General features: G+C 36.4%; 1 protein-coding gene and 1 long non-coding RNA gene across 5 annotated transcripts in view; both read left to right on the forward strand.

Moving 5' to 3' along the window:
• The first annotated feature begins 68 nt into the window (after positions 1–68).
• MMADHC (metabolism of cobalamin associated D) lies at positions 69–15,180 on the forward strand. Its single transcript, XM_026097598.2, has 8 exons — positions 69–142; positions 360–410; positions 2,943–3,087; positions 3,313–3,530; positions 6,202–6,307; positions 7,581–7,711; positions 10,731–10,817; positions 12,256–15,180. The coding sequence occupies exons 2-8, from the start codon at positions 402–404 to the stop codon at positions 12,448–12,450; spliced, it is 891 nt and encodes a 296-aa protein (XP_025953383.1). The 5' UTR covers positions 69–142; positions 360–401; the 3' UTR covers positions 12,451–15,180.
• A 1,572-nt stretch (positions 15,181–16,752) lies between these two features.
• The window catches only part of LOC112981725 (uncharacterized), a 35,164-nt gene continuing 34,653 nt past the window's right edge, over positions 16,753–17,263 (forward strand). For all 4 annotated transcript variants that reach the window (XR_010389890.1, XR_010389889.1, XR_010389888.1 and 1 more), the window contains exon 1: positions 16,753–16,998. This is a non-coding gene — a long non-coding RNA (uncharacterized LOC112981725). The remainder of the gene's footprint in view (positions 16,999–17,263) is intronic.

The raw sequence follows: 17,263 nt of genomic DNA on the forward strand, positions 1-17,263 counted from the left end.
ATTGTCTCTGCCTGCTGCCCGGCCCTGCTAATCGAGGTGTTAGTGGATTGACTTCTTAGGTCTGGGAGCGGGCGGGACGCCCCCCTCACGGACGCGGGGCGGGACGGCTCCCGGCGCCATTTTGCAGGAAGAGCGGAGACAGGTAGGGGCAGTGCCGCGCCGGGCTGGGCTCTCCCTCGGGACAGGCTGTGGCCACCTCCCGTTCCCGGCTCTCCGCCACATCTCCCCCTCCGCTCCCCGTGCTGCCAGCTTCGGCGGCGGCCGGGCGGGCATCGCCGCGGTGCCTTGTGAGGCTGTCGTCGTGGAAACGGGGGCGGGAGGGCGGCGGTGCCTCAGCGGTGCGCTCGCTTCTCTTCCAGGGGGAGCCGGGTGCGTAAGCGAGAGGGAGCCCGCCGCCTGCCATGGCCACCGTGAGTAACGGCGATGCCCGCGTCCCGGGGGTCGGCGCCGCGGCGGCCGGCGGAGCCGGGGTGGCTGTAAAACCGCCCCCGCGCCGCGTCTCCGCGGGAAGGCGAAACAGCGCTGCTGGAGGAGGGCGGTGCTCGGTGTTCCTCCTCTTTCCTGTTGGGCAGCTTCTAAGTCTTAGCGTTTATGGGGGAACGGCTCGTGAAAATCTCCGTCATACCAAAACCACTACTAGCAACAAGTAAGCCGTCTGGGAGAGGATCATCTTCCTTCTTCCGTTTAAATTCTAGAAGGCAAATTCTGTGGATATAATGTAGGTAATCCAGTTACGGGTTAAATAGGATCTAATTTTTTTAATATCCTAAGTTAAGATGAAATGTTAAAGTTCACCACCATATAATCGACCCACGGTAACCCAAACTGAAGATTAAAACATGGTTTATTGATTTAGTCTAGCCACATAGATATGAATAATTGGTTGTTTTCAGTGGTATTTTCCCGCTTGTGTAATGTTAGGTATGTAAATATTTGGAAAGCTGAGCTTTCCAACATGAACATGGTTAAGATCTATAATTAACTTTTAACATTTGTGTGTTAAGTGACCCTGAGTATAAAAATCATTTATTTATTTTGTATTTACATATGTCAGCTATAACTCAGTTTACATCTGTTTTATCTCGTGTGTATAATGACTACATTAAATTTTGTTTCAGTAGAGCTTTTATGTAGCAGGAAAAAAAACATTAAAATGGAATCAACAGATTGTGTTTACTCTTTCAAGAGCCTTCTAAACCTAGTGTCGTTTTGTGACTAGGCAGCTTAAAGCCTCAACTGTTAAATCCTTGGTACAAGTCAGTAAATCAAATGTGTGGATATGTATTTGAGTCTTTATGAAGTTAGTGTAACTTATTAGATGTTGTGTGTTGGTGCACAGATGGTATGTAAGTAGCCGATGCTTACTGGCCTGGGTCCTGATATTTCAAAGAGCCCTTAAGCATTTGAATAGTACTATCTTCTCACTTTTTTAAGTAACCTTTTTTCTTACCTATCTAATGGCAAACATATGCATAAACTTGTATAGAATCAAGAGTATGATATTTAAGAAAAACCCTTTGTGTTAGTTTCTCAAAGGATTTTTTTCTTCTCCCCTGGGAAACGAAGGCTTGCAAAAGCACACGTGTTATGGCAGGTGGGATTTATATTTTGCAGCAGTGCATGATTTTGCAACACTACAGTCAAGGGTATTAAAAGTTCTGGGCTAGCTTTCGGTAGCCTTTCATTTTTTTAATTACATTTTAATTCTATATTTTGAGTGTATGATAGGTTATTTTTGTCTGTTTTGTGTATGTAGCTGCATCATAGAAGTTGCCAACCTATTTGTGAAGTACAAAAAATAGATTGGGCTTTCAGTTTAATCATATCAACTGAGTATTTTTTGCAAAAAAAAATCAGTAATAATTATATTACTGTTTAAGGTATCATCACTGGGCTTCAGAATTAATCTTCATGATGAGAACCTACTAGCCCTTTGGAGCATTATTGTTGAGACCATTTGCATGCTCAGGAAGATAGCATTGCATTATTTTCTATTTACTGAATGGCTGAATCAGCTTCTGCAAGAATGATCCTTAGCAGTTGAAACTTATGTTGACAGCACAATTCTGTGGCATGAAGCAGATTTTCTCATGTATTTCAGGACTGTAGAATTCATAAAGGTTCTGTAGCTTGTTGGCAGTTTGCCCATGGTACTGATTTGTTTGCAGCAATATTCATTTATAAATATGTAAATGTATCAAGTTTGCAAATCTAAATAACACTGCTTGCACTAACTTATTAAGTTTTGCGCATGATAAATATTTATAGTATTTCAAGTGCAAAATAGAGCAGCTGAAATTGCCATACCCACCTGTTTTGATATGTATATCCCTTCTGTAGTTCAGAGCTGTTGGTATGTTTACTTTGCTGGCAAAGAAGTATGTGTGTATACATGTATGTTTGCTTCTAGATGAAAGCTACAAGATGTGTCTGTAGTGTTTTTTTTAACTTGTGATTCTGAGAAGTGGGAGTATTGACCCAAATTTGTGTTAGTCCTCAGGTTAGAGATCTTGCATATTGGTGTATACTGACCTAATACTATTTCTAGGTGTTTTTTTTAATAATTAACTTCATGGATTTATTGAATTATGACAGTCATGGAAATAATACTGGGTGCAATATTTTTCCGCATCGATGACTTAGTTTAGACTTTGGTATTTCAGTGATGCTATTTAAACTTTTCTGCTTTCTTTCTCAAGTGAGGAGCCTTTCAATGTGTGTTTCTGAGGCTCTTCCTTGGGGGTTTTTTTTTTTTTTTTACACTAAATATATGTGTATATATAAAACTTTAAATCTGGCTTAAAAAAAACACAACTGATGATAAATAAATGGCAATTTTAATTACAGAGTGAGGTTTTATCCTGTATTCTACGAAGCTGTACTTAAACTAGTATTTTTGCTAGCAGTATGTAATACTTGCTTTTGTTTTTTTTCCTTCTCAGGTGCTCTGTAATAGAGCAAGATTGGTCACCTTCCTACCAGGGTTTTATTGCTTAGTCAAAAGAGTTGTAAATCCCAAGGCTTTTTCTACAGCAGGTTCCTCTGGCTCAGATGAGCCTCATGTTGCTGCTACACCTCCTGATTTATGTAAGAAAAAGCAAATTCATTTTCTTTGCGTTCATGTGCTGTCAGAACTTTGCATCCCATATAAATTTGAGGGTTCTGAAGTGTGCTTTTTATGGCAGGACCCTTAATTTTACTTATATGTTGTGGTTATTTTAATCACAATCATATAAAAAACAAATATCTGTATTTGAGTGGGGAGAGACTTTTTCTGTCTGTCTGACTAATGTAAGGCCTTGACTTTTACAGGTCCAAGAACTGTATGGCCAGATGAAGTAATGGGTCCATTTGGCCCTCAGGACCAGAGGTTCCAGTTGCCTGGTAATATTGGTTTTGACTGTCACCTAAATGGTACAGCTTCTCAGAAGAAAATCCAAGTTCATAAAAATCTGCCTGATGTATTAGCAGAGCCTTCACCAAGTGAAAGGCATGAATTTGTGATGGCACAATACATCAATGAATTTCAGGTAAGAACAGGCATTTTCTATATAAAGCTGATATTTCTTGTCCAGAGTAAACAAACATAATTAATCTCTGAAAAGAGATATTGATGATGTTCTAGATGGTTTTGAAAGATGAGTTTTAAGTGAGATTTTTTTTTTTCTTTCAGGAGGAAAAAAAATTTTCAATTTTTCTTTGACTGTACTTCTAAGCATAGTGAAGTAGCATTTTAATAGTGACTTGTTTGTATGGCTATGTCAGAAGAAAACTTCTGTTTCAGAACTTGCTGTTGACCAACTCTCACTTACCAGCTTTTATTAAATAGTACTGGTAGTTTCTTACCTAAATATTTCATTTAATGGATCTGTTCTTAAGTGGGTTGGACAATGACCTTTAGATCTGACTGTTTAATTCTGACAACTGTTGAATTAATACATGCAAAACAGACCAGCGTAGCTCAAGTGCAGTGTTTGAGACTGCATTTTGGGAATGACAAAACTTGCAGTGAGTAAGATTCCTTATTAACAATAGTCAGCTTGATAATTACTAGTTCAGCTTGCGTAATCATAATGTTTCAAGAAACACTTATTGCCACTAGCTGTTAACTCAACTTTCCAGCCGGCCTGAATTTGTGACGTGCTCAGACTTTGGAAATTAACTAACAAATCTCCATTGTAAAAATGCCATGTAGTGTTTTTTCTCTGTAAATGTAACATCTGTATTGCAGAGTGTTCAGAACATGTAATCTTATGGTGAACTTCCTAAATTCTGTTTTCAAGTTCTGCAAACCTTACCTTCCATTAAAAACCCAGCAGAGTATTCCAGTCTCTTGTTTATTTAATGTAAACCAGGTGTACTTAATGCATGTCTCTTTTCCAACCAGATTACTTATATAATAAAATGCCCAGTGCATCTGCTGCCCTTCCAAGTGGAAGGGAGAAACTGGCAAGAGCAGAGCTAAGTTTTTTCCAGTGGTGTTTAAAAGGTAATCAACAAGAGTCAGCTTTGTTTCACACCACTGCTGTTAGGAAGTCCTGAACAAGATGCAGCTAATGAAAATACTAAACTACTTGCCTTAGGAAAGGATCCATATTTGCATGATGGGATCAGCTGAATGCAGAATCCCCTGTGCATTGCAGCACCAGGTGAGAGAGAAGTCCAGGGTGCCTCAAGTTAAGTCACCTGTCCTTGAACCAGTCAGAGCAATGTCAGACCTATCTGACCTCTGTATACTTGAGATTAAGGTATTGCTTTTATCCAAACAGGGTAAAAGGACTCACCAGCCTATCAATACAAAAAAGTGGTTTTGATCCATGGAAAATGGCTATAGTCTCTTGATGAATACATGCCTCGTTAGCTTATATATTACATAATGGATGTTTAGCCAGATAGAATAGGAGCAGCAGATGAGAAAAGTAAGAGAAATCACAGTGAAGTACCATTCTTAGTAAGAGAAGCATCCTATAATTAGGAATAAAGGAAGGGGAGCGTACAAGGCTTATAATATGAGAGAAAATACATAGCTTTAACTTTTACATGCAAATGGCACAGCAGCAGCAAGTGTTTTCACCAAAGATGATAAATTTAGGCTTCTACTAAACTTTGATGAAACTTTCAAGTGGTACACATAACAATGTTGGAAGCGAGAATACTTTATCCCTGGGGAAAGGAATCTAGAAATTAACAAGATACTGCGAAATAACCATAATAACTGTATGAGTCTGTTGGACTTAAGATACTAACTGATCTCTTCCAGTGACTTTGTGATCATAATGCAAGATACTTTTGGAAACATACCTATTCAAACTGCTGTTAATGTCTATCGTGTTTATTTTTTGCTGCTATTGATTGTTAACTTCCAGAAAAAAATGCTACCCACACAGCATCTTTTCAGTGGAATGGTTTTCTATGTAGAGGTTTTACAAATACACTGTACAAACAGATAGTAGATAGGATGAAATACAGTACTCATTGCTGTAATTTCACTCTTAGAGAAATTTCAGTAAATTTCTCTAAATTGACATAACTAGAACTAGAAAAGGTACATTTAGAGGTTCTGCCCCTATGTTACTTATGTTACATAACAGTTGCTATCTCAAAGAAGACAGCTTTTGTTATCTTCTTAGGGTCATTTTAAGCTTAAATGCTATATATCTAACTTGCAAATTCTGCATTTGTAAGGTGCCCACAATATGTTTTTTAGAAACTCTAGAACAAAAAAAACCTGTGAAGAACAAAAATGATATTATTGAAAAAATTCTATTTTTGAAGCTACAGCAGCTAATACAGAAAATAATGAAAATACCATGCTTAGAACTGTTGCACAACTTCCTGAAATTTTGTTCTGGCTGAGGTAATGTGTTTATGTACAAAAGCTATCAATTGCTATGGTGTTGAATACTTAAACTATTATTTTGAAAGAATGGTTTTCAGAAATTTCTGTATGAAGGTTTTGGGATAATAGAGTTACAATGCAGTATAAGGAAGTTTGACATTTCTACATAGTTTTAAGTAATAGTAGGCTATATCTGTTCCAATTGTAATATTTTAGAAATGAATTTTAAATCTTACTTCAAATCATCTTTTGTGAAACTACTTGGGTCTCTCTGTGGACACTTAGTCGAAAAGATGTGGTGTATAAAGTTCTTCCTGTTACATATAAACAAATGTGAAAGTTACCAATTTTATTTTTCTCAGGGTACTGATGTTCCACATAAACAGCAAATAAATAATGCTGAAACTTACTTCGAAAATGTGAATGTAGAATGTGCAGTACAAGTCTGTCCTGAACTGTTACGAAAAGGTACATTTTCTTTACTTTTTTGGCAGTTTAAAAAAAATAAACTTTTAAGAAGTAAAAACATGCAAGTAAGGGTTCTGATATAACTGATGTCACAGAGTGTGTACTAGAAAAGAGTTAATGTTCTACAAAAGAAAACATATTGTAAAGTGAAAAATAAATAATTGGCTGTTGACAGTACACTATTTATAAAATTTAATGTAATTTAAATTTGACATCAACTTATCTGTAGAGGGTGGGAGAAAGTAACTTTTGGCTGCTACTTTAGTATCAAGTAGATTCTGGGAATCGCTCTCCAAAGACCACCCTGGGAGGAAAGCCTTTTGCCCTGCTTCTTAGGAAAATAGCAGATCGTACAAAGTACAAAACCATTGAACGAATTGATGTTGTGTGTGTCTTTGATTTGTGCCAGAAGGGAATGCTTCAAATTAAATTGGGATTAAAAACTTCTGACTTTTTTAAATAAAATCTTCTCTTACTGTTAATTTTCGAAAGAGACTGAAATCTGGCTGAAACCTTAGCCTAGGAGCTGAAGAGAAGAGACTGTTCAGAGAGCAAGAGAAAACAAACCCTTGGACTTTCGGTTCTGGATTTCTTCCTGCCAAACTGAAAACAAGGGTCCTTATGCTAATAAAGCCTAATTGCAATTTTGCTGCTGCATGTGCAATCATGTTTTTAGTCCAAAAGACAGCATAGAGATAGAAGCATTGTAAGTCTCGTTTTGGCCCTTCTCTGCCCCAGGGGAAGCACTGTCACAAGCAATGTCTGCAGTACAGTACCAATATTCTGAGTCGGCTGTCACCTCCTAGGAGCATTCTCTTTGAAGATCTGAGAAACTTCTGCTGAAAAACTTAATGTAAAATAAGTGTGCATAAATAATATGGCTTAGTCAGAAAGTATGAGTCTCCTCCTCTGTGCACAAAAATTGTCGTTCACTTTGAAATACTGAAATATTGCTGTACTTGATAATACATCTTTGCAAAGAAAGATACTTACTTGTTTGTGAACTCTAAAATGTGCAGAATAGGGAGACTTTTATCATCTTCCAGTCCATAAGTGACTTTTGAGAGGACCTGACCAAGGTACATTACTACTTAAAAAAGCAATATTAGCACTTCAAGCCAGCAAGCTATTTGCCAGATTTCACCCACACTTGCACACATGCATTTTAAATGAAATTGAAGGCTCTGAAGCAGGTGAATAATTTGTCTAAAGCAAAAAAATCTTGAGTAGAATGTAAAACAAACCCATTAAATGCTGGTTTCACTTTCTTTAGACTTTGAGTCAATGTTTCCAGAAGTGACTGCCAGTCGTTTAACAGTATTGACTGTTACCCAGAAAACTAAAAATGATATGACTGTATGGAGTCAAGAAATGGAGGATGAGAGAGAAATGCTGTTAGAAAATGTAAGTAGCTGTCAATAGTGTCAACTTACTTTGTTTGCAGATGAAACTTCTGTGAACTGTTTATATCTCTGATCCATTTCAAGTTGTGGTACTAACTTACTGTGCTTTTTTTTTTTTAAGCACACTTCTGAGCTAATCCATACCTATGCTCTCTTTCTGATAAAATGGAGATTTTTTTTCCCCATCTTTAACTTGTATTATTCTATTTGAAATGTCTCACAGAACCATTGAATTCTTTATAGTAGAGTGAGTCAGGAGTATGTCAGAAAGATTTTAAAATGATACAGTAAATTTTTAAAGATACTTGATTGTTATCCTGTTACAGTTCTTAAGGAACAGCAACTATTTTCTCTTTCATCTGTAGTATAATGTGTTTTGTAAGATTTCACTGCACTCTGTTTTTGCCGTAATGTAATTGAGATTCCACTGCAATGTCTGTTAATGTGTGCATTCTTACTTGTAAGAAGTGATTGCTCTGTTTTTCTTCATGCTGCCGATTGATTTGGTTAATGCTTTTAGCCTGGATAGCAGTGATACTACATGTTAATCTTCATCCGGAACTCTGGAAGTTCTGTTGTCCACTAGAGGTCTCTTTGAAAATAGCCTTCTTTCACACTCTTCGGATTTTTTTAGTATCTGCTCCAGCAGGTGTCACTCCTTACCACTGCTGGCATTTTTTTCTTAACATCTTCAAATATAAAAATTTTACATAATTTTACTACAATTTTTCTAAAGCTAGTAAAAACTGCCCTGTAGGAATTTAATCTGTGTAGTCAAAGTCAAATCTATGCTTGCAAATAGTCTGGTAATGTGCTTTTCGATCCTGTAAATTGCAAACACAGTCAATATAAGTAAAGGCAAAGTAAGGATTACCACAGGAAAAAGCAGTCTGAAGGATCAACATAAAAATTACACACACACACATTAAAATTCCCTTCATTTTAGTGTGTTCTTCTCTTTGGATTATTTATGGTCTGTTGGTCTTTGGCATTGTAATCTGGTCTAATTATATGTTAATTGGCATCTTTCTTCCTTGTGCACCTCCCTGTCAAGTCTAATATAGTCACTGTAGGGGTGTTAGGATGTTAGATGTAACCTCCTGGCCTAAAGGTTACTAACAGCAAATTCACAATAAAATGGACTGTTTGTTTGCTTCATAGATGGTTAGAAGTAATCTTAGAAAAACTAATTTAATGTGAGAAGATTGTGTTCAAGTAATGGGAGTTATTTACAGCCAGACCTAAGTGTTTACAGTAAATCTCAGGTGTTTATTAATATCACTCTAAGGGCTTGCTGCAGGATTGTTACAACACTGGATCAAAAGATATGAGTGTGTGCCTTAAAAGCTGTCTTCAGATGGCTTGCTTACATTTGTGACTTAACGTAAGGTTGAAACCTAGTTAATCTGCAGATCCATTGAACATGAAAATAGAGCACTGAAGGACAGGTTACTGTTAAGGGTAAATTCTTTAATTTTGGCCATGAAGGAACTGAGGCCGAATAACTAATCTTTCTAAAAATTCAAAACTGTGAGCTGCTCAGGGCACTAATTCTAGAGAACAATGCAATTTTTATAGTTCAGAATAAACAAATGCATTGTTTACTTTCAAGTTAGACAGAGATGCATCTTTTAAAGTGCCTACAGAATTTCCTTTATTTTCAGAAAATGAATTGCATGAGTGCTTTACTCCAAATCAGTATATTCAGCTGTTCAGATTTTTGCACCAGGACATACTTTCCTCAGAATGCATGAATGGTCTTGGGAACATCATCACATGATCTAGCTTTTTTTGTATTTTCCTCACTTACCTTTGCAGACTTCCTTAGCAGTTTTTCCTGGACCCCGCTGGTCCACATATTATGGCTTGAAACCTGCTGATCTAAGTGATAGAAAGCACAAAACTGAGGTCTCCTGCTCTTGCTGACTTATCTGTGGAAAAAAATTATATAACATAATCTGTAGATCATGTAATTTTTTGTGTCCTGTGTTGTGATATTGGAATACAAGAGCATAGTACTATCACTGGAGTTAATACAATGTCTTGTCTGCTCAGTGTGTGTCACAGCTTTAAATGTACCTGAATTTTGTGGTTGATTTTTCTTCTGTATCTGACAAACAGATAACTGCTACTCAACACCAAAGAGTGAAAACTTTAGCTAATCTGTGGTATTAAGCAAATGTGAAGAAGTTGCTACAGAGATACAGATTCTTTAAATGATCTCTTCAGAGAAAAGAGGTTTCTGGTAAAGCATCAGAGAATAGGAAACTTCTAGGCATGTTGTGTAAGTGAAAGTATTTTAGGGAACATCAGCCAGTGTCCTCCAGTGTAACTGAAACATGACCTACAACTTCAGTTGTCTAGTGGGAGAGTTTGAAATCATCATCCATCCTGGCCATCGGTCAGATGACAATGTGAAAATTGATGTAGATTGCTGAAATAAAATGCTTATGGAACTGTTTGATATCGTGATGCTAAACTAAAATGTTCTTTAAAATCATTTGCGGTTAGACACTTGTAGTGTAAGAGGAACTTCATAATACCATCCTGTTTGCCATGATAAGATCTTATAGCAAAACCGTATTTTGTTTCCAATATATGTAATGCCACATTTAATGTCAAATTTGTTGAGTTTAGATTAGATCTATAAACTTGTGGAGATAATGATGAGAAATACCTGAAGTAATGGTTGACCTCTTAAAGAGGATAACAGGTATGGCTACAGTCTGCTTGAATAATCAAAGCAATTGCATTACTCCTTGTACATACTGTTAATCCATTACTGACTGGCACAAGGAACACTTAAATTTCATTGAGTAGCCTAATACATACCATTGATTTTAGTCCTCTTAGTACTATTCTTAGTATTTTTATTTAAAGTATGTTGAATTTCCTATTTTTAGTAGAGGCTAAAAAAAAAAATCTGTTGTAGTTCATTTTCAAAATGTTTTATATGCCTTCTGATGTGTACGTACTTATCAAATTTTTCTTTTAACTTCCTTCCTTTTTTTTCTTTTAAGTTCATTAATGGTGCCAAGGAAATTTGTTACGCAATTTGTTCTGAAGGCTATTGGGCTGACTTCATTGATCCATCCTCAGGACTGGCAGTAAGTTACTGTGCTGCATGGAATATGCAGTGGACACTGCTACGTACTAACTGGCAGTTGTATCTGTGTTATTTCATATGGGTCAAATTCAACTTTTTCATATTGACCAAAAGCTGTTACCATAGCATAATTCCCCGCAAAAATTAAGGAGATAGGGTAGCGGCCTTGATCAAGTTTCCATAGTGTGTCATCTGTCATTGCAGTTGGCACTTCAAAGAATGTTGTTCAGCAATGAAGCTGAATTTTAGATAACTGTAGGAGTTGTATACCAAAAAACTCTTGTTCATTGCACCAGTATGACCTCCAAAGATAACTTGATAGCCCTGACACCCATTTGTGGAGATAAAAGTTTTTAAAATCTCTTTGCACTAGTCAGTAAGATCTGATATGTGGAAAAAGTGAATATACTGTTCCTATTAAACAAAGTTGGCTCTCATTGTCAGATTAAACCAATTCTCTGCAGGAGCTGAAAGGTTTTTTTTGTTGTTTTTTTTTACCAAGACATCTATGAAATGCAATATAGTCTTAAATCTGTAAGATCTCTGTAAGAGAACTGAGAGAATTTCTGTCAAGGCATGTATGCATTATGTATTTTTAGTCTGAGAACTGATCTTTAAAACCTCATCACAGTTGAATATAATCATGGTAGAGCTCAAATTAGTGGTACTTTGTTAAAATCACTTTAGGTTTATAGTGACAAATAGGTTTAACGGGGATTGTTTATATTCAACACAATCGAAGGTGTGTGTGGTACTTAAAACCCTTCCCTGAAAATTCCATGCATGTAAGGAATAGCTACAGATTAATAAAAGCAGGATTCTGTCTATGGGCTCCAATCCAGTAGTAACGTCCTTATGCATAAGGTGTTCATCAGGAATAGACTTTTGTGTCAGTACTAAGCTTCCTCTTGTTTTGAGGTTAAGCAACTGAAATAACTGATTCTTATTTACATATGCTCTGCTTTTAAAACATCTTTCTTTATGGGGGACTCACTGAAAACATGTTTTCATTTTGCTACTTAACATCTGTTCTATCCTTAATGCCTAGTAGAATTTTTCAAGACTATTTAAGGTTTTTTGTATATTTAATTGATTAGACATTCAAACACACATATGCCTTTGGCTATCTTCAGCAATAAAGGGGAATATTTAAATATGGGCTATTCACTTCATTATCAGTATAACAGAGGTCCTCTGCTTCATTTTTCCTGTATAATTTTCCTGAACAAATTTATACTTATTTCAAAAGATGTAACTAGTACTTCTGGGCTTTTCGTTTTAAAAAGAGATGATTCTGACACTTTTGAAATATAAATACTTTGTTTTAAATTGTTTAATTGTTTTAAAAACACTCTAAAATGCTTTGTTACTGAGCTGTTAGCTCCTATAGTCTAGAGTGTTCTTGGAAATGTGAAAACTTCTGTTCTTTTTCCACCTAGTTTTTTGGACCATATACAAACAACACTCTGTTTGAAACAGATGAACGCTACCGCCACCTGGGATTCTGCATTGATGATCTTGGCTGCTGCAAAGTTATTCGTCATAACATCTGGGGTACTCATGTGGTTGTAGGAAGTATTTTTACTAATGCTGAACCTGACAGCCCAATCATGAGAAAACTGAGTGGAAACTAGCAACCATCAGAGTTTCGCAAGTTTGTGTATGACCTCTGCATTCTCTTACTTGGTGATTCTCTATAAGCATTGACAGGAAATGCCACACTTTGAAGTACTCTTACTTAGATAATAAAGTGTCTGTTATTTATTTTAGTCTTTGTGAAATATGTATTCACCACTTGTGACTTAGAACATTGTCAGTGTTCTAACAGATACCTACATCTGTCACATGAATTTTAAGCTGTGAGTTTCCTTCATCTTGAATGAGTCTGAAAACGTATGTACATAGTTATCTGTGTATCCTTTTTAAAAATTATATCACAAACCACCCTTCTTAAGTGACTGTTTTACCTTTCAGTGTCTCTGACAAATCCATGTTCTTTGCATTAAAAATCCTGATGCCATTGACGTTTCTAGGAATTTTACCATTTACTGGAATAAGGCTAAGATTTCTAATGTCATCCTAAAATATAAAACTTAATAAAAATTAGAGCAGTGAGTGTTGGACTAATCACTCATTCACTGCTCCGAAAAGAGAATAATGAGATAAGCTCTCAGTGATCTGTAACTATGACTAATACTTAAGTAGGGAAATGTTCACTTGACTGCTACATCCAGAGACTTGACAAAAAGTCTTAAATTATGCTAGTCATCTCAATGTTTCTTGTCTTCATGGTGCTTGGGATTTTATTTTCTCAGTGTTAGAGCTAAATATATTTAATTAGCTTATATATTCAAAGGCAATTTAAAGATACTTTTGTAACTTTCTTAGGTCATTAAATACATTGTTTTCAGAAAAGACAATTGTAACAGCAATAGTTAGATATCATCCATGTTTTTTCCTGTACTTGGATCTAATTGGGATTTGTCTCTAATTTTGAAATGCCTGAGCAAATGGCAATTATGATCCATTATAAAAGTATTTCAATAGGAAGGTTTCAGTAAACAAGTCAGTCTCTAGGCATTATAAAAACCATCAGGTCAATTCAAGTTACTGGAGAAAGAACAAGGAGAAAATTCAAGATGTCTGAAATTCCAAAACCCTTTGTCAGCTGCCTCACTACTGAAACTAAGTAATAAACTAGATTTTAATCTCAAGAGTCAATTATCAGGGCCATTTGTTGATACCTGACTGCTGTAACTGTGCCAGTTTATGCAACAATGGGGATCCTTTAGTCTTGATTCAGTCAAAATTTAATGCACCTCTTGTCTGGATAATGGCTGCATAAGATGATGCTTGGAGAGATTTAGCTTCCTTTCAGGAAGGTAGGGGGGTTATTCATGTCTTTTTCCAATATTGACAATTAAATATTTAAAACTTTTTTCCTGGGTTTGTATACTATTTTTATTCCCTGCTCAGGGTCTAACCCTGTTATCACCAAAGTCTTTTTGTTGACTTTAATGGATTTAGAGCCAGATCCCTTACTAAGTGCCTGTGTATGTCCCTGTTGGTGATTGCTGCAAGCCCACACCTTTCCTCTATTGTGGAGACAGCAGTGATGAAGAATCTCTCCCCTGGAGATCTGAGTGCTGTCTACTTTAAAATCATTGCCACAAAGCCTCCAGTTCAGAGTTTATCTTGCTTGTCTGCCACCATTGTCATCACTGTTGGTTCCAGCCTGCACACATTCCAAGGTTGAAGTATGTGGGTGCTGAGGCAGGATTTGTTTATTGCTTTGTCCTGGAACTGGTGCTGGTTTTTTCCAGAGTCCCAGTTCTTGACATTCTCTTCTGTCCAAGAAGTTTGGTGGGATTTATTCTTTCTTTTTTTTTTTTGATTTCATCCTCAAGAGGAAAATCCAAAAATACTCAAGCAGGTTATTCATGAGGATGAGGTCCAAAAAGAAAAAAAACCCAAATAATTGAGAAGCTGCAAAGTGTCTTGTCTGCTTGCAAAACCAATTGAAACAATCATTTTGCAGAATGCAGATTGCCTCATTTGACAAAAGAGGGTTAGTGTCTCTGCACAATAGAAATACACTGTTGTAGAAGACTTCATTGGATAAATACTAGAAAAATAAAATCTGTGAAATAATTCGTATATGTATTTTAACTGCCTTGGAGACTCTTAATATTATCTTTTTTCAACTGACTTTGCTGTACTTGCTTTTTTATGTTTTATAATGCAGAAAAAAAAAGTTGTCAGGCAGCTATCCAAATTAAACTATGGACATTAGGTTTTGAATTCATATCCTTCCAAGTTTCATGCTGGAAAGGTATACAGTGGCTTTTAAGATGGTTTCAACCTGATGCAGAATCTTGTCCTCACTGATGATAGTGGAAGTTTTGTCTTGACATCACTGACGCTAATATTTCATACCAGAATTTGAGGGGAGGTAAGATTTCCTGATATTTTTCTAAATAACTTTTTCTGATATATACATATTTACTGAAGTTCTCAAAAGAGGATAGCACTGTTCCAGTTCTACTTCCCTCATATCAAAAGAATTATTGTATGTTAACTTGCTACTATGAAATAAAAGTTCTTGAATACAGTGTAATTAACTTCTGATAATAAAAGCCAAAACTTTTTTACTGTTACAAAGTGACTGACTTTCTATGGTAAAGAAAAATAAACACATGAAAAGAGCTATTGTATGTAAGGCCACATCTCTCTTAGTGAAAACTACTGTTTTATGGGAAATACTACTTGTCTTAACTTGAAGATGCTGATAACTTGTAAAAGTTATTCATTTATTACTAAATATGCCAGAAATTCTTTTTTGCAATAAAGTCCATAAAAAGTTATTTAAAGTGATGATGCTGTAGTTATACTTATAAACACATTAATATACATAATGAATATGTTTAAAATGATGCTAGTCTATAAATTACTTGTATTAATCAAAAGGCCAAGGAACTTTTATAGAGGAAATGTTTGTTGCTTAGGTGCTTTAAGATAATGAAATAACTAAGCGTGAGTTTTCACGGAATTTCTGTTACAGGTGAGAAAAAAATTACTGAAAAACAGTTTAGCTACTGATTTGACATCAGTTACTGTTTCTTGCTTGGTGGCACAGCTACTACAAAGCTTATGCTTAGGGCAAGTAAATGCTTAATTGGAGTCCATGGTAGAACTTTTTTTTGGTTTTAGGGGGTTTTTTTTGCTTTTCTCTCCTAAAATAACTTAATACCAAGTCCGATGTGAGCCACTGACTTGATTAAATTCTCCAGCAACATAGTCCAAAAGAGCTGATGGCATCGCTGCTGATGACAGTTGTGTTGACAGGATTTTAAGTTATGAAAATAAATTTGTAACCAGGCTTAAAAGTTGAATAGTGATTAAATACCTAGAACAAGACATTGGGAGAAATGGTCAGTTCATAACTGGAAAGAGGTGTGTGTTTCTCTGGTGGAAGACAAAAGCCCTCACTACCTGTTTGAGCGGAGACCAAATTGGGAAGATGTTGCTCAATTAGTTGAATCAGTAGAGGGAAATAATTAATTATCTTGAGGTCTTCAATGCTTTGGGATTCTCACGTAGGCCCTGATTGCATCCTCTTCCTACAGTGGTTAGGATCTTTCCCTCTGAAGACTCTCATCCTAAAGTCTAGACTCAGTGGTAGCTTTTACGCAGGCTCTAGTAGACCTGAAGTAGCAGCATGTGCCAAAGAAGCGTCTGCTCCCTGAAGGAAGAGTTAACTTGCCAAGGACTTCAGTAAGCAGAAAGCTTGAGCAGTTCTCCATGCCGTGAATATTCATATTTAAGTTGTGCTACAGTAAGAGCTAGTTGTAAGATTCATGCAGCTAGCTAAGTAGCACTAGATGATTTTGTGGTGGGTTAGACAAAAACCTAGTATTTTAGTAGATTGAGGATTGTGTACAGGAGAGTCGAATTCAAATCTTTTACTCAGCCCCTTTTGCTCAGTTCAGTGGATTGGGCTGATACATTTGTGATACATCCTCATGTATAACAGTGCAGATTTTAGTACTTAGCTTCATACTAAACTGTGCTTAACCTGTGAGAGAACAAATACATTTTAAGCTACTCTTTCTCCAAATGACTAAGTTAAAAATGATTTTTATATAGCATATCATGTGGAAGGAATGAGTAAAAATACCATTAGCAGTGATGCAGAACTGCAGTAGCAAAATAACTGTGTCACCTGCCTCATGTGCCCTGTCCTTTCAAAGCCTCCTTTTATTAAGGGTCACTTTCACACCTTCTATTTTTATACTGGATCCTCAAAATTGTCTATCAAACTAGTGTTCTCTGTGCATACATTTACAGAGCACAGGAAAAATAAGCCAAGTAATCAAACAGCACTCCTTTATAAAAGCATAAACAGTAAAGAATCCTATTCTCTTTCCACCAGCAGCCACCTGGATGAGGAAAAGCTATCGAAATAATCCACAAGGTCAAAGATATCTGTTCAGGGAGAAGGCCCCTTTTCTTTGACTGCCATCTTGACTGCAGGCCTGCTGCCCTTTCTTGTTAATTGAGGTGTCATTCAGCAAGAGATACTCTGGTTAATAAACCTTCAAGAAAGGAACGTTGTAACTTTAGACAGCTCCAAGTACCAAATCCAGAGAGGCAAGACCTCCGAATGAAACTACTTTGTCAAGGTAACATGTAGAAAGTCTGGTCTGTGAGCTTGTTTTACTCTAAAAGCTTCTGTGCAGTCAGGCTAAACTAATTGCTGAAGTCTTGCGTGCTGAAAAACTTGTGTGAATTTGGAAGAACTCTGAATACGTATGCAGTGTGTGTTGGTAGTATTCAAACAATCTGAAATAAGTCTGGAGTGGCAATACAATTTTTATACACTCGGTGATAAGTATAATTCAAGACTAGAGCATACTTTGTAAGCTCTTTTTTTGTCAGTTCTGCCTT

This window comes from Dromaius novaehollandiae, chromosome 7, assembly GCF_036370855.1.
Source record: "Dromaius novaehollandiae isolate bDroNov1 chromosome 7, bDroNov1.hap1, whole genome shotgun sequence".
NCBI classification, from domain to species: domain Eukaryota; kingdom Metazoa; phylum Chordata; class Aves; order Casuariiformes; family Dromaiidae; genus Dromaius; species Dromaius novaehollandiae.